The following is a 21,496-nucleotide window of genomic DNA, read 5'->3' as shown; positions in this document are numbered from 1 at the left end:
TATCAAAGCTGTATCTCAAACCGTTTAGGAGTTATTAGTTTTTTTGTAAAAAACACATAAATGCCGATAGTCGGTAAACTAGACACCACAGACCCATGTTCCTATGGTGAAATGTGTTTGTCTTGACCTAAGCAATAACGCTATTTACATGTGTCCAGAGAATTACGGGACACCCTGTATAGATATCTTACTATTCATATTTTACACTTGGTGACTTAATGTTACGGCCAATCTTATTTTCCTTTATTATGATGTTGTTTTTATTATTTACATTTATAATATTAGTAAAATAATATGGCAGCGCTAGACCTACTAAGTATTTGTCAACCATACAGTTTTTTTTCCCCCTAGTAATTGTCGACTAAATAGACATCCACCACACCTGTGAAGTTTACCAAGCAAGTGTTGGTTCTGGGAATAGCAAATAGTTGTCAATAGTAGTTGATATTTGTGTAAGAATACTTAAAATATGAAAGAAACACTTAATATTTGTTCTATATATTGTTTAGCTATAATGTATAAAACAATACTAATTCAAAGATTAAATTAATTTTTCATCCAAGAAAAAAAAGTCACACATAGACAAGGTTGTTTATAGTTAAAAATATCTCATTTGTATGAGGTAAACCAGCATTGAAAAACATTTAAAAATAGATATATTTTTGCACATTATCTTTCAATTACTTACAAACTATAAACCGAAAAATAGAACTACATTTGGTAATCAAATAAATAAAATCCAGTTTCAAAAAATGTTGGTGTTTAATTAAAAATGTTTGTAATTAACATTGCACATATTATGTGCAATGACACATGATAATATCATATTATAATATCATTGAGCGGAGCGAGCGAAGCTCTTTGGGATCAACTTCAATGCAACAAATAGAGAAACATCACTCAATAACGGCTGAACGCATTTCAGCCAAACTTAACAAAATTACTTAGACTAATAGTGAGATGGTTTTTAAACAAACAAATTTCAATTAGATAATGCTAATGCAATTTAAAACGAACTTAAAATTTCCATTTTTTAACATTAGGCTTATGGGACTAAAGTAGCCATGACAGGTTTTTTGTTTACAAGAAAAATGTAAACAAGAGAACCATAAGGTATTTCTGAACTTTCTAGACTTTTCTTTTAAACGTTTTTAAACCATTCCTATGATCTTAATAAACAAGAAAATACCGTTAAAACATTTTTTCAAGGCGCGGAATTCACTGCAAATCACGAAAATATACGGAACTACTTTCTCAATGCACGGAGCATAAACAAGGAGCGGATGGATACGGACCGGTGACTACTTTCTTGGGAACCTATATGTGTTGCCAGCTGATTAGAAACAGCCAATGTTAGAAATCAGGATTTAATAAGCGATATATCGAACCGCATCGAAATCTATATTTAATCCAATAATACCGAATACCTCACAGGTATTTGTTTTATGTCAATAGTCAACATTCCGTTATGTTGAATTACATCGACGGTGCAGTAAGTTATTACACTTATTAATAAAGCACAGATTGAACACTGATCTAATTTAGGCATGTAGGGAAGGTAGGTCGGGGTTTATGAGTATTCGTGACTACATTAAGTGTTTTGAAGTAAGGTTAGATTATGAAGGTAAAGTGTAGGTTATAAGTAGGTGATCGGGTTGTTTATTTGTGTTGCATCATATAATTTTTATCTTTTGGAATAGTTGGTTAAACGGGGAAACGATTTCAAAAATGCTTGCATCTTAACAAACCATAACAGTATTCTAGCATTGACTTTATATAAAGTCAATGATTCTAACAAATTACTACATAAATGAAAAGAACATTTGGATTTGGACCTTTTGACCATAGCAAAACTAACATATAATTTATGAAATGTGAAAAGTTGTATATCATTAAATACTATTCTGTAATATTAATAATTGTTCGGCAAATCCTCATTTTAATGGCTCGGCTGAAAATGGTATCTGCATTTTGTGAAACAGTAATTTGGAACAATTCAGTAATTTCAAATGTTGATAACAGTAGCCTATCCTATATAAATACTGTTATTTGATTGCCAAGCCACGTACAGTGGATACATACGTCCAGTTACAACCGTAATAAGTAAACCTGGGCTTATAGAAGTTCACTTTTAACCACGGTATGGATAATTGTCTAGGCCTCTCCAGAAGTAGGCTACTAATTTCTAATTATATTATCTACATTGTATATTTAAGGAATTTCTTCCCTACTTATTATTATTATGTTTTCACTTAAATCAGCTGAATGTGATGTTTACTTATTACTTATGTTTAGGCCTACATTTCAGCCATCTTATTTTATTGTTCAATAAGTAAAGTCTTTTTGCATTTTTTACGTTTTTACACATTGAAATACATGACTGATAATTCAGTTCATTTTAGTCTTGTAATAGCTATTTACATTACAAGTGTAAGAGCGTTTTTACATCACGCAGGTGAATGTTGTGCAACGAGCGGAAGCGAGTTGCATAATTTACCTAAGTGATGTAAACACGCTCTTGCGCAACGTGTAACGTACAAGATTTTACCTGACCCGACAATATACATGGGCTTACGTACAATATTTTTCATTATCCATTTCATTCATCGTCTAACAGTAACATTCTTTTACAAACAAAAGCTAGGTTAGGAAAATACTTTAAAGCATAACAATTAACATTCAAGCGCACAGCTGATTTCTAACGTTGAAAGTCGATGCCTCCAAAGAGGTATATTTTTTTAAGTTAATCACTCAATGTTATTTAAATGGGTTTCATTACATCACCGAGTGAGTTTTTTTCAATTTTACATCACTCGAGAAGTAAGGAAGTTGTATACATCACGCTTGGGATAGGGAAGTTTAACATGGCGGGTTAGGTAAAGGTGTTTTACATTTGAGTCTTACATTAAAATAGCCCTACATTTTAGCAAATTTCCCATATAGGGAATAAGCTATTACCGTAGTACTCATAGTAAGACCCGGACGCGGGACCGATATTTTTTTCGATTTGAGGTCCCTAGAGGCCAAAAACACCATCCGTTCAAATTCATATATATATATGTCCGTCAGCACGATAACTCGAGCAAAAATGATCCGATTTTGATGAAATTTGGTACAAACGTGTAAACGTACGTTTATTCGAACGAGTTCGCGATCCAGCATGATCGGACCATGGGAACGGGTGTTTACGGGGGGTTTTATGGGGTAAAAATAGGTTTTTCCCATTTTTGACCAAAAAAACATAAAATTTAGCAATTTCTTTCCAAACCATTTTGTAGAGCTTAAAAAAACAAATAATTTAGTATATTGAAGCATTATTATGCGCCTAATGGTTACGGAGAAAATTCCAAAAAATTGTAAATTTAAAATTCCCATGTTATTCTTATGGAGAATAAGTAAACTGTTGTAGTTTGCTTGTTTGTGAACATCTGAACATATTTTGATCAAATTTGGAAAATGTTTTTATTTCTTACTAACTATTCACATTTTACAAAAAAAAAACAGTTTTACCCTCCCTGATGCAGCAAACCTAAGTATTTGTTAAACTAATTCTATTTAAATCAAGAATAAATGTTATATTTTTAAGTAGACATTTCAGTGTAAATCCAATCAGTCAAATGGAAATTCGCTTAGTCTGCAGGTTTGCTGCGGCGGGGGTATTTCATAGGCCTATGTTTTATCTTCATTCTTTACTATCAATACAACTGGACATTCCATCCCCATGTTAAATTTGTAGCCAGCTTTTTCATCATTTTTTAACAGTTACTGTTTTTTATACTTAAATACTTAACCGATTGTAAGGGTGAAAAATGAAGTCCAATGTTTTTGTTGTAGGCTTCAGTTGAATTTGAATGTTAAATTTCCTTTGTCTTTTTTATACTTTAATGCCCTTTTTGGATGTTAGTATCAGATTCCAACTACAGTACTGTAATATTTTCCTGGTCAAAACTACCATAATGCACTTCTGGAAGAGGTAAATTTGAATGATTATAATTTTAATCAATAAAACCAGCATTAGTAAATAGATCTATTGACTTTTTTACATTTAGTTACTTATACAAATATCAAATCAGGTTTGTTCCGCTCAACTGGCTTTCACCTCTCTGAAAGCAACCCTAGTATTATCATATTGACACATATTATGTGTCATTGCATCTCTGATTCTAAGTATATTATACCGTATTTACTGTTACATTTCTTAGTCCTCGATGTTTTATTGTTAAGCATATTAGTTTTGTCTTCCGTCTTTAATGCTAAATTAATAATTTACATCTTTTTATAGTTTAGATATCATTTCTTTAATATTTCAAAAGACTATTGATAAGGCACAACAATATTTCTAGATAAGTTTATAACTGCTGATGTTAATGTTGCTAATGATTTATTGTGAGTGAAGATGGAAGAATTTGTTATTTAATATAAAGAATATTGACCTAAACAATTGTTCTTTTAAATGTAATAATTAGCAGTTTTGCAACTTCAAGATTGAAATTTAAAATGTCAAAAATAAAGAAAAAGATAATATGTAAATAAAAGAGATGAAGGTAAATCATGTACCGGAATATGAAAATTTTATTTGAAATTTTAGTAAAGATTTTCACATATCAGCCTACCCAAGATTTAAAATTAATCAAAACCAAGATAGCGGTTTCCACTACTTACCAGATTAAAATCCATAAATGTTTCTATAACGGCGATATAAAGGTTGAATTTTGTTTCTAAAAGCATTGGCAGATGTGTAACTATCTTATACAACAAATGTAAAGATCAAAACGTTTAAATTTGAGACCTCAATCATGAAAATCGGTTGGGTAGAAGAGCCAAACGAATTCGGAAAAGATAAACCAAATTTAACTCCCATAGGGAGAAAAATTTTTTTACTATAAGCTGAGTAGGATTACAGATAAATACAGTATATGCCGATGCTTGATGGCAAATCTGTGCGTGTGTGTATACCTTAAATTTGAGACTTCAATCATGAAAGTCGGTCAGGTAGCAGAGCCAAACAAACTTTGAAAAGAAAAACGAAATTTTTTTAAATATACAGTATAAGATGGTTAAATTAGAAAAAATTATTCTTACTGAAGAAACAACTGATCTTAGTCCAGTAACAAAGCTTCGTAGATTTTCTCATTCAATTAGAAACACTTATCTTACATTTACATTCAGCTTAAAATACACACATTGGCATGTATCACTGTCTTGAAGTAGGTAATGATATTGATAATGGTGTGTTATTTTGATGATTCTAGTGATTATAAATTTCAGGTTGGCTTGGCAGAAGAGAGACTGGCCGAGTTAGTTAAAGAGCATGAAAGTAAGAAGGACACAAACAACCACAATGGCTCTTCTTTCGTAAAACTTTGCCAGGGATTGTTAAAACCAAATGGCTTTAAACCTCTGCTACTTCTCACTTTTCTGTTCACTTTTCAACAATTCAGTGGAATCTACGTGACAATATTCTATGCAGTAACATTCTTCAAGGTAATAAGTAAATATTTGAGAAAAAATGCATGATACAAACTTCTTTCAAGTATGAACTTTACTTTTCTTTATGTATTTATGCATGTACCTATTTAATGTATGTATTGCTCTTAATATATTTATCCTATCACAGCCTTTTTATGTTCTTCAAAATAATATACACTACATAGTAATTAATAAAAATAGTATCAGTTAGTAACGAAAATAAAAAATCATAGGAGGAAGGTGCAGGTGTTAAGACCATATACAAAGTTCTAATTATACTTTTCATGAGTGCATGTACCGGTACCCTCTTAGGCGATTAACACACTAATGTTTTTTGAACCCAGTGACAAGACCTGTATTATACAGTAATTATTTACCTATTTTGCCTGAAGGTCTTGTAGTTTGAATTAACACTCGATGCGCATTTCGCCGCTCAGTGCGGCATCTTCATAGAGTATCTTCTTAAACACTACTGTTACCATGTACATATTTACACTATATTTTCCAATCACTAACCGGTCACATTCGCGGTCGCGGTTGCCCGGCGGCGACACGAGCGGCGGGGTATATTTCGTTCCGCACTGTTGACGTGATGGACTTGTACTAGATCTGAGTGGTTGACAGTGACAGTGTTATGATCAGGGGATGTAGTTATTGTTTGTAAGGGATGGTCGCTTTCTCTTTTGCGCTGTTGCCATGGCAGTACTTATGGATTTTTTTGCCACAGCGCAAAAGAGAAAGCGACCATCCCTTACAAACAATAACTACATCCCCTGATCATAACACTGTCACTGTCAACCACTCAGATCCAGTACAAGTCCATCACGTCAACAGTGCGGAACGAAATGTACCCCGCCGCTCGTGTCGCCACCGGGCAACCGTGACCGCGAATGTGACAGGTTAGTGATTGGAAAATATAGTGTAAATATGTACATAGTAACAGTAGTGTTTAAGAAGATACTCTATGAAGATGCCGCACTGAGCGGCGAAATGCGCATCGAGTGTTAATTCAAACTACAAGACCTTCAGGCAAAATAGGTAAACAATTACTGTATAACACACTAAATATGCTTCTGGTGACAGCTAAACTTTCTCCATGCTCGTGAAAATATTAGTGCCAAGCCAAAAGCATAAAGCACTCAAATTGGCATATTGGGGTTTGCGTTAAAAGCTTGACTAACAACCAATAAAATGTTTTTACCAATAAATTTAGATTTTGATTATTTTCAATTGACACAAAGAACCATTTGAAATTTTTCAGGATATGGGGGCCTCAATAGATGCCTATGTCTGTGCTGTTGGCATAGGAATGGTGCGATTGGTTGTTGGTCTTATTACTTCTCTACTCATCAAGAGATTTGGTCGTCGATCTTTACTTCTGGTCAGTGGTAGTGGAATGGCCTTTTTTCTGTTTACTGCTGGATACTTCACCCGTGCAGTTTCTGAAGGTAACCCCTATGATAAGTTGTGCAAAGTTTAATTTATAGTATTCCTTCAATTAATTGTTCTCTATGTGGTGATGAAAAGAGATTTGTCAAATCAACTGAGATAAAGTAACAAAATATGTAACGTGTCAATGGTGATGGATTTAGATCAGGTCCAGAGTTGTAAATTAACTAACCCCTTTGCAGACCTGGCAGCACCCCTTCGCTTCCCCCAGGTGTCAAAGAAGTCTGGGCTTCTGCCAGTTCTGACACATTTTTTAGGTCCTAGAAAATAGAATTGCTGTAAAATATCCTGCAGACTTCTATCCTAAAGAAAGGTTCTGCTCTCTAATGTGTAATTTTCTGACTAATATAAAACAAAGGTCGCAGAAGCAAATTTTGCTGGGCTAGGTCAACATGTTTTACTGCCTAGTCATACAGTATAAATATACTGGACAAAGTGTTATGGATAATAATTATTTTGTAATTGTAATGAAAGTAAAAATGTAACATTATAACACGATGCAAGTCACTGTGTTGTGTGGCAGGTTTGATGGAACCGACCATACTGCCCGTGGTGTGCATCCTCCTATACATGACCCTGGGAGTGACGGGGCTGCTGACTATCCCCTGGACCATGACTGCAGAGGTCTTCCCTCTAGAGATCCGGGGAATGGCTCAGGGACTCATCATCTCCATCGCACACATTGTCATGTTTGCAGCACTCAAGGTAACATCAGTAGTGACAAAGACACTATTTAAATACCCCCCGCCGCAGCAAACCTGCAGACTAAGCGAATTTCCATTTGCCTGATTGGATTTATACTAAAATGTCTCCTTAAAAATGTCACATTCCTTATTTAAATAGAATCAGTTTAAGAGTGAAAATTTAAAAACGTACGTTTTCAGGAAAAGCACTTTGAAATTTTTTTTCCCCTTTTTTCAAAAATGTTATTATTATTTTTATTTCATTAACATTTGAAGTTTCATAAAATGTCCATGGTAACGCAATATCTTTGGTATTTTTTAAAAAAAAGAGCATCTTTAGTGGAAAAACACAAAATCCTGTCACGACCATAACAGACGTTTAAATGAATATTAAAACTAGTTAATATTATTTTTATAACTATGTTTTGCTATAAACTAATTTTTTTTTATGACCATTATACAATAAAAAGGTCACTGAGCTTTTGGTATATTTGGCCTTTCTAGAAAAAAACAAAAACCTCAAAAAATAGAAAAAAAGCCAATAAAATCTTTTTAAGTTTGTATAACTCCGAAAAAACTTACCTGAGACCCGAAAAATCGTTATGTTTGTATAGAGGTGTGCTTCTTTTGTGTATAAAACATTGAAATATGACGATATTTTAATTTTTGAAATTTTTATGATAGAAATCATAAACGTGATGGTCAGGGACAAGCGGTACGGTCGTGAATTTTCTGAAATAATCTAAATATTTCTAAACAATCCTTCAATTATACTGTTAGTTATAATAAAAATAAGTGTTTAAATTGAACTAAACTGTTCAAATTACAATTATATTAAAGTTATCGTCACGTCCAAACACACTATAACCCATAAGGCTGGATTGGTCGTGAAAAAACCCACGATGGTCGTGAAACTTTGGTCGTGAAATTACGTGTTATTTGGCTCTGTTCTGGCGGTAGCCCTGCACCTCATGTTCGAGGATACAAAGTGGACTTCTAGGTTAATCTAGCAATTGAAATATCTTATAAACAAAAATTAACACCATGTCTACTTCATCGAATGACTACGTACGGTCATGGACACACCAAAATTACAAAAAACACAATCTTTCCTTTATTAATCTTGTAATTCCTCCTTTCAACTCGAAATGACCGGCACTACAATCCTGACGTACACCCCGAACTAGTCTCTAAAACCAACTGACTCCATCGACGCCAGGCTTGCCACTGTCGTGCTCCAAATTTGAAAATGTTTCCCAAATGGTCGTGACGCCAAATCGAGGGACAGACTTATTTTGTCATGGTAGCCTAGTCAGTTTGCAATGACAGTAAAATTATAATATGCTCCTTTTTTGTAAGTTTAATAACCATTGATGACATAAAAATATGGCTTTATATATTTCGGCATGAATAATTAGTCTAAAAACAGCGTGAAAGTTGGAAAATGTATACCCTAGGGACACGTCATGGTCGTGAATTTCGAGACTTTAAAAATACGAAAAAAATACCTAGAACCTATTTAAAACCAAATAAATGAGTGTAACAAGTTGCCCCCGTCCCAAAAAATATTAAAACACATAATGATAAACTACAAATCCAGTATCTACGAAGTAAAAGGCCAGGGACATGAAAACATACGTTTTTAAATTTTCACTCTTAACACATACTTAGGTTTGCTGCAACAGGGAGGGTAAAAGTGTTTTTTTATGTAAAATGTTAATAGTTAGTAAGAAATAAAAACATTTTCCAAATTTGGGCAAAATATCTTAATAAACAAGCAAACTACAACAGTTTACTTATTCTCCATAAGAATAACATGGGAATTTTAAATTTACAATTTTTTGGAATTTTCTCCGTAACCATTAGGTGCATTATAACGCTTCAATATACTAAATTATTTGTTTTTTAAGCTCTACAAAATAGTTTGAAAGAAATTGCGAAATTGTATGTAATTTGAGTCAAAAATGGGAAATACCCATTTTTACCCCATAAAACCCCCCATAAATCCCCGTTCCCATGGTCCGATCATGCTGGTTCGCGAACTCGTTCGAATAAACGTAGGTTTACACGTTTGTACCAAATTTCATCAAAATCGGATTGTTTTTGCTCGAGTTATCGCGCTAACGGACACATATATAAATATATATACAGTATATGAATTTGAACAGATGGTATTTTTGGCCTCTAGGGACCTCACAACGAAAAAAAATATTGGTCCCGCGTCCAGGTCTTACCATGAGTACTACTGTAATAGCTTATTCCCTATATGGGAAATTCGCTAAAAAGTATCTATTGCAGGTACTCAAACTCTTCAATGAGGGGAAAACACACAATATGAAATTTAAAATAAGTCTAGGAGCTAGGCCATGTCCCGTGTACACTTATATGTCCCCTGAGTTTTGTTGTGGGGCTTTGTTTATCGTATATGGGAGGTATAAAAAAAACTGGTCACGTGGTCCAAATCATGGTCGTTTGGCCCCCATATTGGAAAATGGCCACCAAATTGCTAAATTATTTGCTTATACGTATCTTCATACCCAGCGGTCCGATTTTAATTTTGTCAAGCTCATTTTACTCCTTAACTGAAGGCAAACAAACTTTGTCATTACACATGTTTTGTTAAACCCATTATTTATTGAGATATATTAACATTTTGAATCCAAATATAAAAAAATAGTGGTTTTTCTTTTCCGAGTCGGATTAGCTCTTCTACCCGACCGATTTTCACAATCTTAAATCAAAGTATGTACAAACAGATTTGCTATCAAGCACCGGCGTTCAGGGCCGGATTTCCCAATAGGCCCAGTAGGCCCTATTGGCGCAAGCTCCCAGAGGGCGCACGGCCGAGAGGAAAAATATTTTTTTCATATCTAAAAATATAATAAATAGCCATAGCTTAAAATATTTTGCAAGTTGATAAAAAAAACTCTTGTTAATAAAGCATTATAATTTTGAAACTCATTGGGAGAAATAATTGTTAGAATATTTAAACTATTTTTCAACATTACGCATCAATTTCGTTACAACATTTGTAACAAACATTGGTTATGGAGTAGGCTGTATAGGGATGTTGTCGAGCGCCCGAGCGGTACGCTTCGTATTGCCACTGTACTCTTTGCACTGCCACTATGCTGCCTCGGGGTCGGCACTACTGATCAGAGTGATTAGGGGGACATGCGTGTTACCACCCTCACCTCACATAAAGAAAATTTATTAACTAATCTTTTGATCAGTTTACAACAACCTGCAGGGTCAAGTTAAAATATATAAAACGTTTTGTTGAATATTAAAAATATGATAAGTTTACCTTTAAAATTCAATAACGAAAAAATATTTATCTGAGTTTGCAACAGGCTTTAGAAAAATTTAATCCCCTCCAAAGCACCAATAATGGTGTCATTTTCTCCTCAGCTCAGACCTGAGGATAATTATGGTTGGCCGGACTATTGCTTTGTTTTGCTTTGCAAATATAATCTGGATGCAGTACTAACTGGATGGATAGTACTAAGTGGATAGATTAACTATAAACTCAAGTCGACTTCTTACCATATTGTTAATTCTAAATATTTTTTTCATGTCTAGTTCATGTTGGTAACACTGGAAGATAGTTTTGACGTAATCTTGTTTCTATTATTTTAGGGATAGTTCTATGTTGTGTGTTTAATTTCTTGTAATATAACCATGGTTATTAAATTTACTTATTGTTCTAGTATGGAATAGATTGTAAATAAATACTTGTTAAAAAAAAATATATATAACCAGGGTACGACCTATTGTTTATGCTTAGATCGTTTTATTTTGGACAAACTAGGTTTTAAAAATAACCTCAATAAAAAGAATTGATTTCAGCTAATCCCTAAGGATGACAAATCTACTAAAGGAGTATGTTTTATCTATGGTATCACATACTGTTATGGAGTTCATGTTTTGGGGCCTGAAATCGGAAACAATGGACATGCTTTTTTGCAGGAATGCTCTGTGCGTTGGTTTTTTTTGTTTCGATCCCACAAGCGTGAGCATTTGCTAAAAACATAAAATTGCCAAAAGTGTTTAAGACGGCATTTTGTTAAGGCTAACCAAGACAATTCGTAAAAAAACTTGAAATGATAAAATTCTGACGATGAGTGGTGTTCAAGCAATTAACATAGGCCTATGCATGATATAGTTTTTAATAAAGGTTTGTAGAAAAGAAACTGTGACCAGAATAGGGGGCGGAAATACTATTGGGCCTAGGGGCGCCAAAATGCTAAATCCGGCCCTGCCGGCGTTCATTTACCTATAGTATATTTTGAGTTATGCACAAAAGCAACTTCCTCCCTCTACATTTCTTATGGGAGTTAAATTTGCTTTTTCTTTTCAGAGTTTGTTTGACTCTTCTACTTGACTGATTTTCATAATTTTTGTCTTAAATTAAAGGTATGCATGCACAGATCAGTGGCGTAACTAACGCCAATGCAACCAATGCGGTGCATTGGGGCGCAGGCCTTCAGGAGGCGCAGGCCTTAGGGGAGGCACACAAAACTGATGTATTCTAGAAAATTTTTAGCAAAAAAATATGTTGAAGCAAAACTTCCTGTAGCTTACCGAAAATAAATGTAAAAAAATATTTGTGGTACTTTATTCTTTATTATTTAAGCCCCATCGAGTGACCCCTCATTTTGAAGGTCATAATAAAATAAAACTAACAACGCAAACTAGAGGTCTCTATCTTAACGTAGTAAAATATGGCAGCTAATTGAATAAAAAATTGCAAGTTATTTCTGATTTCTAAAGATTTCAATCAGCTTCCATTTTTTACTGGATTGAGATAGAAACCCCTAGTTTGTGTTGTTAGTTTTCTTTTACCTGGACCTTCAAAATGAGGGGTCACTCGATGGGGCTTATTATTAAAAATCTTTGAGTTTTCCCCCAAAATCCCCCATTTTGGGTTTGGGAACCAAGTGGCTATTAGGCTTAAAAAGTACTTCATAACATGCCAAAAAGGTGTGTAGAGTTTAGTTTTCCTAGTGTGAGCCGTTACAAAATATACAGGGGGTCCCCAGACTTGGAAAGCTGTAAGTTAAAATTAACTTCTGAGAATTTCAATTGGCTGCCATTTTTTACTGGATTGAGATAGAGACCTCTAGGTTTTCTTTTACCAGGACCTTCAAAATAATGGGACACTCGACGGGTTTGTATTTGAAGTTTTTGAATTTCCCCCAAAATCCCTCATTTTGGGGATGTACACCAAGTGGCGGTTATGCCCAAAAAGTACTTAATAACATGCCATAAAGGTGTGCCAAGTTTAAATTTTCTAGTATGGGCCGTTAAAAAAATAACAGGGGGTCTCCAAACTTTTTATTAACCCTGCATATAACAAAGAAAAGTCCGGGTATTTGTAGTAAACATTAAATAAAACTTTTTGTTTTTGTTGTAAATTTCCAAGCTTTCTTATCAATTGTAATGTTCTGATAGCATTGTTTGAAACCAAAATCTCATAAAAGCGAAATACATCTAGTCTGAATATTATTTTCAATGTAATATTAAATTTAACCTTGATTTAGTTTGATAAGGTAATTATAATATTATAGGCATTTTAGGAAAAATACTTTTTTACAGCAAAGCCTCAGCAACACAATTTATGATTGTACAACAGTAACCACTGTTGTGGTTCAACTAAAAAATACCATCCAAAGAGTCCGTGACTAACTAGTGCTGCTCCCTAGTAACGCATTGAACAACCTGCTGTAGCGCTATCTGTTCGCAATTGTTGGCATCAGCTTAAATACCGGTTTTTGACTCCTCGGTCTCCAAGCACAGATAGCCGAGAAGGCTAGGGTGTGTGTCACTTGGCCAGTGGCATTTGTTTGCTCGGGTTCAATTGCCGTCCTGTGTGGCAAATAATTGGTGACCTGTGTGTTTGTAGCGATATACTACAACCACTGGGGCATAGTGAGGAGGTCATAATCCTTGGTTTAGACATACACCTCGAATCATCGGATTGGGTGAATCTTTTAGCTAAGTGGTTGTTAGTGTAGGTTATCCTCGAGCATTCAGGTCACCGTTTTGCTACTTTTTGTTAAAATAACCTTCCTCTCTATATCCCTTAGTGATTTTAGTAAACAACAGTATATTTTTGCATAGCACTCAAAGGGTTAAGCGAATTTCCCATATAGGGAATAAGCTGTTACCGTAGGTCTCATGGTAAGACCTAGATCCGGGACCGATTTACTTTTTTGTTTATAGGTCCCCATGTGTGTGTGTGTGTGTGTGTGTGCGCGCGCGTTAGTAAGAAAACTCAAGCAAAAATGACCCGATTTTGATTAAATTTGGTACAAACGTAAACCTACGTCGAACGAGTTCGCGAACCAGCATAATCGGACCCTGGGAACAGGGGTTTATGGGGGGCTTCGTAACTCAATATCTTCCCCATAGCAGCAAACCTAAGTACCAACTAAAATTAATAATATTTAAATAGGAAATAAATATCTAACAATTTTAGGGAATATTTTAGTAGGGATCAAGCCGGATAAATGGAAATTTGTTTAGTATGCAGGTTTGCTGCGGCGGGGTTATTTAATTTTTACTTAAGACAGATTTTAATTAAATCCATTGGTAGAAAAATAGTTACATAAAATTCAGGATTAAAACACAAATCTGATAACAATTTAAATTGTAGGTATACCCCTTCCTGGATGATCTGTTGGGAGGAGCGTTCGCAGTGCTGTGGTTGTTTGGTGGAGTGTCTCTCACAGCCGTCGTCTTCATCTTCATCTTTGTCCCAGAAACTCACAAGAAACAGCTTCAGGAAATACAAGACTATTTTAAGCATAATACATTTTATTTTCTCAGTAAAAGGAAACTGAGTAAAGTTGTAATAGAAATAGATGAAGAGGCTGGAGAAGAGATGTTAAAAAAGAAAGACATATCGTGATAAAAATTTAAGCCTCTTTTAGGAACTTTATAAGTCAATGTTACCTTTCCATACCAGAAGGCTGGAACTATGTGGCTTACATTATTTTAAGAATGTAAAACGTTAACAAATGTGATCTTTAAACACATACCACACTTAATGTATTTAGAAGGAGAAAAGATATTTCAATGGTACTGAAAGAATGGTTTTAATTTATTTCAATTGATAAAATTGCAGAAAACAATTATTTTACCTACCAAAATGGCTGTAATAATTTAGTTAATATTGTTGAAAATAAATTAAAGTATGACTTAAGCCATCATTAATGCAGTAGTGTCATTGTAATTTTACATAGTGTTGCTTGAATTACTGCTGTAAATAATTATTCTTAAACAAGGTTAAGACGAAACTAACTTTTTACTTTATTGATACAAATTCTTTTCAACATTCTACAAACATAAAATCATTAAAAATCATTTACTGCAGTGATGAACACTGTAGGACTAGGTATTGACAAACAATTGTAACCCAGCAAGGCTGTTGGTGTTAAAACAAGAGTATATTCTTATTCAGTCTTAAACTAATTAAGTAGAACATCAAAACTACACTTAATGATAACACGTTCGCTACCGAGCGTCGCATATATGTGACAATTTAATCTTACACATAAACTGGCTGACACTTACTTAACTGTACATAAAGACCACAGGTGAAAACCTGTTAAACTGTGATCATTTACTTTGTAATACGCTGAAATCGTGTTTGTAAATAATATATTCTTGTTTTTAGCGAATTTCCCATACAGGGAATAAGCTATTACCGTAGTACAGTCCAACCTCAGTATAACGAATCTGAAGGGACCGAACTGAATATTCGTTATATCAAGGATTTCGTTAAAAAGAGGTTCGTTATATAGAGGTTAGGTTTGCAGAAAATTCGCTAAGTCGAGGTTCAGAACCAGCGTTGGTCAATATAGGTCGGGATTTGACCTCATTAAAACACAATTAAAGTAGCATATGTTACAATACTTTACAGTACAGTGTTTACATTGTACAGTAGAACCTAAATTATCCGGAATAATAAAGGGGAGGGATCTTGAATATTGTGCAAGTGCAATCATGAAAATGGCATTGACCTTGGTACAGGTTAACAACTGTAAGTTTAAAATTACAGCTTGTTCTAACCCTCCTAAAACCTAGCCAGACACTGTATTGCGTATTCTTAAACCATGTAAAGAACAAAACAAACAATAGAAAGTTTTGTAACCTACTGCTCGCGATGGTAGGCTACTTACAGTACAGTACTGATTTATCACAACAGAGGAATGTCAATAATAATCATTAACTATAGCATTGGTGTTGCTAGTTTAAACAAATCGTATTGAAAACAAGAAATTATTAGATAAGTCATAAAAGTGTATAATCATAGCCAACTTAAAGATAATAAAAACACTCGTAAAAGGAATGTTAAAATAACGATGTTGCTATTCTTTCTCTTTGCTCTTGTTTTTATATCCTTTCTTAGGTTTCTCTTTATCCAAAAATTGTACAATTCACCATAGTTACTTATCGCCCAAACACAGCTTACTAAACATTACGTTGTCATCAGTCCTCAGTGAATGAAATCAGTTCTCAGTTGCAACATAGCGCGCGCAGCGACAGCAGACAGAGATATGTGTAAAACGGAGCAGACGAATGTTAGCGCAAGCGATGACGTCACCTTTCCATTTCATTTGATAAAGAAACAGATTTTTCAAAAATAATGGGGTGGGGGAAAAGGGGGATTTGTTATATCGAGGGAAAGACGTAGACAATTCGTTATGCAGAGGTTAAATTCGCAATGTAGAGGTTCTGACAATGATAAATTCGTTATATTGAGGTGTCTTATTTTAGCCGAAATCACAAAAAATTCGTTAAATCAAGGTCGTTGTTATGGTTTGTTCGTTATGTAGAGGTAAAATATACATTGTGTCTTATGGAGAGTTCTAGGGGATTAAAAAAAAATCGTTATATCAAGGAATTCGTTATATCGAGGTTCGTTATATCAAGGTTAGACTGTACTCATGATAAGACCTGGACGCGGGACCGATTTTTTTTTTCGTTTTGAGGTCCCTAGAGGCCAAAAACACCATCCGTTCAAATTCATATATATACATATATATATTTATATATATATATATAATATATATATATAATATATGTATATATGTGTCCGTCAGCACGATAACTCGAGCAAAAATGATCCGATTTTGATGAAATTTGGTACAAACGTGTAAACATACGTTTATTCGAACGAGTTCGCGATCCAGCATGATCGGACCATGGGAACGGGGGTTTACGGGGGGTTTTATGGGGTAAAAAAAGGTTTTTCCCATTTTTGACCCAAAAAACATAAAATTTAGCAATTTCTTTCCAAACCATTTTGTAGAGCTTAAAAAAAAAAATAATTTAGTATATTGAAGCGTTGTTATGCGCCTAATGGTTACGGAGAAAATACCAAAAAATTGTACATTTAAAATTCCCATGTTATTCTTATGGAGAATAAGTAAACTGTTGTAGTTTGCTTGTTTGTGAACATATTTTGATCAAATTTGGAAAATGTTTTTATTTCTTACTAACTATTCACATTTTACAAAAAAAAAACAGTTTTACCCTCCCTGATGCAGCAAACCTAAGTACTTGTTAAACTAATTCTATTTAAATCAAGAATAAATGTTATATTTTTAAGTAGACATTTCAGTGTAAATCCAATCAGTCAAATGGAAATTCGCTTAGTCTGCAGGTTTGCTGCGGCGGGAGTATTTTATATTTTTGATAACCTTTTGTAATGTCGCATGTTTGCGACACCCGGTCTATAGCGATGACAATAATGAAAATTATGATATTTTTCTTGAAATAGCCCAAACGCCGCATATATGTGACAGTTCATTTTTGTCTATGTTTTGTTGTGAAAGTAAGTGAAAAAAAAAAAACAGATTATTCAAGAACAGTTTATAATTGAACAAATATCAAAGCTACATAGGATAATGCAGCATACAAACATACACAGCAAAGTAAAGAGCAGTTTTTCTAACTATCATATGAGGTCACCAATCATAATAGCTACAGACCAAGCGACGCAGTTGTGCGTCAGACATCCCTGTAGACCACTGCAGAGAATTCCGTGCCTTTGAATAGACTGTTACAAAGTTATAAGCCTTTTGATAACATTGGAACACCGACACAAATATGCAACGTCAGTCTATTTTAATGTGACCAGCCGTTGCATATATGCGACGGCAGTCTATGGGTAGAAATCGGCCGTCGCATATGTGCGTCGCTGGTCTATATGAATGAAAAATGTTGTGCTATTGCGGTAGCGAATTGTTAAGCAAAATTCAGTAAATTTTAACTAACACTTTTATAATGTCAATTAATTGTATTGGAAACAGAGTTTTACTACCAACTATATACGAGGTGTGTTAAAAAATAACAAGAATTTTTACTTTTCTATCAAAATATTTATTTGTTATTTGTCTACATTGATGCTATATCATCTTTAAAATAGTTCCCATTGGAGATTAATATTATCATAGACAAAAATAATTAAATATAGACCGTCAGCTGTGCTGCGGTTACCATAGGTTCTGGCGCACACCGCTTGGAGCACCACCGTAGTTACGGCGTACGCGCTACGTAAACTGCAGCGGTGTGCGCCGGAACCTATGGTAACCATGGCAACCGCAGCACGGCTGACAGTCTATATTTAATTCTTTTTGTCTATGATATTATGCACAAATATTCTTGCCAAATATTATGCCAGCGCTTCTTCCAATCCCTGAAACACTTCTCAAACTCTCTTCGAGAAGGACTTAAGTTCTTTCAGCAATGTGCCTTTATGTCATCTTCGGCTGTAAAACTGCGGACCTTTAAAGCTCTCTTTATTTTGAGAAATAGAAAAAGTCACATGGAAAATATGGAGGCTGGGTTTGGGTATCAACAGTATTGTTTTTGGCCAAAAATTAATTAACAAAATTATGGACGAAGTATGAGCAGGTGCATTATCATGATGAAAAGACCATGAACTGTTTTTCCACAAATCCAGTAGTTTTTTTACGGATTGCTTCACGCAAACGACGTTGAAGTTGAACTTGTAGGTAGTACTCCTTATTGACCATTTGACCTGGTGGCAGGAATTCACTATGCCATTAAAATATAAGGTCACAGTGAGCATAGTCTTCACGTTTTACTGCACTTGTCAAGCTTTTTTTAGTCTTGACAAGCCAGAATGCCTCCACTGGGATGATTGAGCCTTAGTTTCAGTGTCATATCCGTAAACCAGTCTTTTGTAACCTGTTATAAAAGGTATAAGTAATTCAGTAATGTCGTTGACTTCTATAGTTATTCCTGAGCAATACTTTAATACTTAGCTTTGAAATGGCGACCATACAAATAAAGGGATTTTAAGCCAAGTAAGAATGGAGATGAGTGTAGGAGGGGCGCGATGTTGTACAGGGTTATTACAAATGATGGACCCATTTTTATACTATTAAACTTACCGCTATAAAATACGCATCAAATGAAAAAGCAGCTTAAAGAGTTTATGCCTTCCAAAGACACATCATTTAACAAATTGATCCAGCAGAACTGTAGATTTATTTGTACAAAGTTAAAAAGTAATCTCCAACTTTTTTTACCACTAGAAATTTGGAGGTTACTTGACTTTTTGCAAATAACTTTTAAATGGTGAGGAAATCGACCAAAGTGGAAGGTAATATTCCGAAAGAGAATAAAATTTCCTACAATCTACTATTATGCATATCTTGAAAATACTCAATAAATGTAGCCTAAATTTGGCTTAAAATAAAAAAGTGTGAAATTTAATGTTTGCTATGTTTATTGTCTACATTGAAGACATTTTCAATTTTTTTTTCATTTTGAGGCAATTTTTGGTACTTTTCTTGAGTATTTTCAAAAAATGCATAATAGTAGATTGTAGGAAATTTTATTCTCTTTCGGAATATCAGTTTATAGTGGAATCAGAACCCCATTTTTGCCTTGTGATTAACGAATTGGTCTAATTATCAGGATAGTACTGCGGATAGTTGTAACACTAGCACTCACTAGTGCAGACGTTAATCCACACCAGGGAGTATCGCATCCACAGTGCATGCTTATAAATATCCACAGTTTGTGACCTCCTAGTAGCTGAATTACGATTACAACTTTCATTTGCCACTCTCTTTTTGTTGAAATTCAACCCATAATTTCAAACAAATTTTGTTGCGATCCATTTCATACCCAAAACATTGGACAAAATGTCATCACATAATCCAATTGATGTGCCAACATCATCACCGACTTCTCTTATTGTGATTCTGCAATTGTTCACCAACCATTTCCTGAACGTTTTCCACGTTTTCATCATTTGTTCATGTTCTGAACTTCCGGGGCATTCGGGATTCGTCATCTTGAACATCTTCATGGCCATCTTGGATGAAACACTTATACCACTAACTTGTAAGCTTTTGCTTTACTCATAGTAGACTCACCATACGCTTTTGTTAATTTACTTTGTTAAACTTAATTCAATTTTGTACACAAAACTTTACACAAATTATTTTATCCATTTCATTAGCAACATGAAAATAAAATCACCGAGCTCATAAAAACACTTCTAACCTTAGAGGCTAGTAGTGTTATAGTCAATGCTGTCACAGACAAAGTCAACAATGAAAACAGCTGAATGTGTTTTCATACTTTAGGGGCATATCTATATCCCAACTCCCAACATGATAAAAAATAGCTACTTTCCAATAGGGAAATTTGCTACTAGGTGTACAATGCAGTTGTCTGCTTGCAATATTGAGCGGAGCCAGCATATTCAATATCAATGATTTTTTTGCATTTTAAATAGAATGCCTATTTGCAGAGGTATCCAAAGTCAATCATAAGTCAGGATTAAGTGAATGAATCGTCTACTTGCAGGAACCGTATTCTATGTTTCATCTGGTTCTCATAAATTAAATGTCTACTTGCAGTATCCAATGCCAATGATATATTTGGTTCGCATAAATGGAATGCCTATTTACAGATTCTAAAGTCAATAGTACGTATGGTTCACGTAGACGGATTGTTTACTTGTAGTATCCAAACCCAATGGTACATGTAAATGAATAGTCTACTTGCAGTATCCTCAATAAATCAATGGTCCATTTATTTTGTTCACATAAATAAAATGCCTAATTGCAGTATCCGAACTCAATGGTAGGCTTAGGCCTACTTCTGCTTCACTTATATGGGATGTCTATGTGCAGTATTCAAAGTCAATGATACGTCGGGTTCAAGTCAACGAATTGTGTTATATTTGGTTCACATTAGTGGAATTCCTATTTGTAGACTGCAAATAGGAATTGAACATGTTCCAATCAGATAGATATTCAAAATCTACATTAATTGCACGTCTTGCTCACATAAAATGCTGTAAGTTATTTACAGATTCCAAACGCAATATGGTGCATCAGCCTAATTCCGGCAACCCTTATTATTGGTTTAAGTCCTGTGGTCCGAATATTACCATTTCAGATTTATACCTTCCCATATGGTTGGTTACATGACTGTGCCAAATTTCCTGCAGATCGCTTAAGCCTGTCAGGTGGAGCCTGACCTGTATTTGTAAAACAAAGGCAGTGTGTGTAGTATAAGAGCTTCGCTTCACTCCGCTCAATAATTTCGATACTGCAAATGAATCATGGTTGGTAGGCCTAAGCAATACCTGTATTATTAAAAGGCAATAACGATTATTATTATATTATTATTACCCATTGTATGTAGAATTTGCTTTTCTTTATTTTTTTTCAATGTCTTCTTTCTTCATTATTAAAAAAAGAATCATTTATTTGAACAGAAGACTTATTTGCATTGAACATTCATAAAACTCACCAATTCAATTACCTCAATAACTGTTTACCAGTATTATTGTTGTGAGGGATTGGGGTTAGCCTCACTTAGTATAGGCCTATAAC

The 21,496-nt window shown here is 34.3% G+C and overlaps 1 protein-coding gene across 3 annotated transcripts in view; it reads left to right on the top strand.

Moving 5' to 3' along the window:
- Positions 1-14,819, top strand: part of LOC128985706 (facilitated trehalose transporter Tret1-2 homolog) — a 69,078-nt gene extending 54,259 nt beyond the window's left edge. For all 3 annotated transcript variants that reach the window (XM_054405512.1, XM_054405505.1, XM_054405521.1), the window contains exons 7-10: positions 5,269-5,484; positions 6,731-6,917; positions 7,442-7,623; positions 14,260-14,819. In XM_054405512.1, the coding sequence (XP_054261487.1) occupies positions 5,269-5,484; positions 6,731-6,917; positions 7,442-7,623; positions 14,260-14,514 (840 nt within the window). In that variant the 3' untranslated portion in view covers positions 14,515-14,819. The remainder of the gene's footprint in view (positions 1-5,268; positions 5,485-6,730; positions 6,918-7,441; positions 7,624-14,259) is intronic.
- Positions 14,820-21,496: the final 6,677 nt, after the last annotated feature.

The sequence above is a fragment of the Macrosteles quadrilineatus genome, unplaced genomic scaffold (assembly GCF_028750875.1).
Source record: "Macrosteles quadrilineatus isolate MER2022 unplaced genomic scaffold, UCM_ALF_1.0 Scaffold_1__1_contigs__length_201487025, whole genome shotgun sequence".
In the NCBI taxonomy this organism is placed as follows: Eukaryota; Metazoa; Arthropoda; class Insecta; order Hemiptera; family Cicadellidae; genus Macrosteles; species Macrosteles quadrilineatus.
This window is presented reverse-complemented; position numbering and strand designations above follow the sequence as displayed.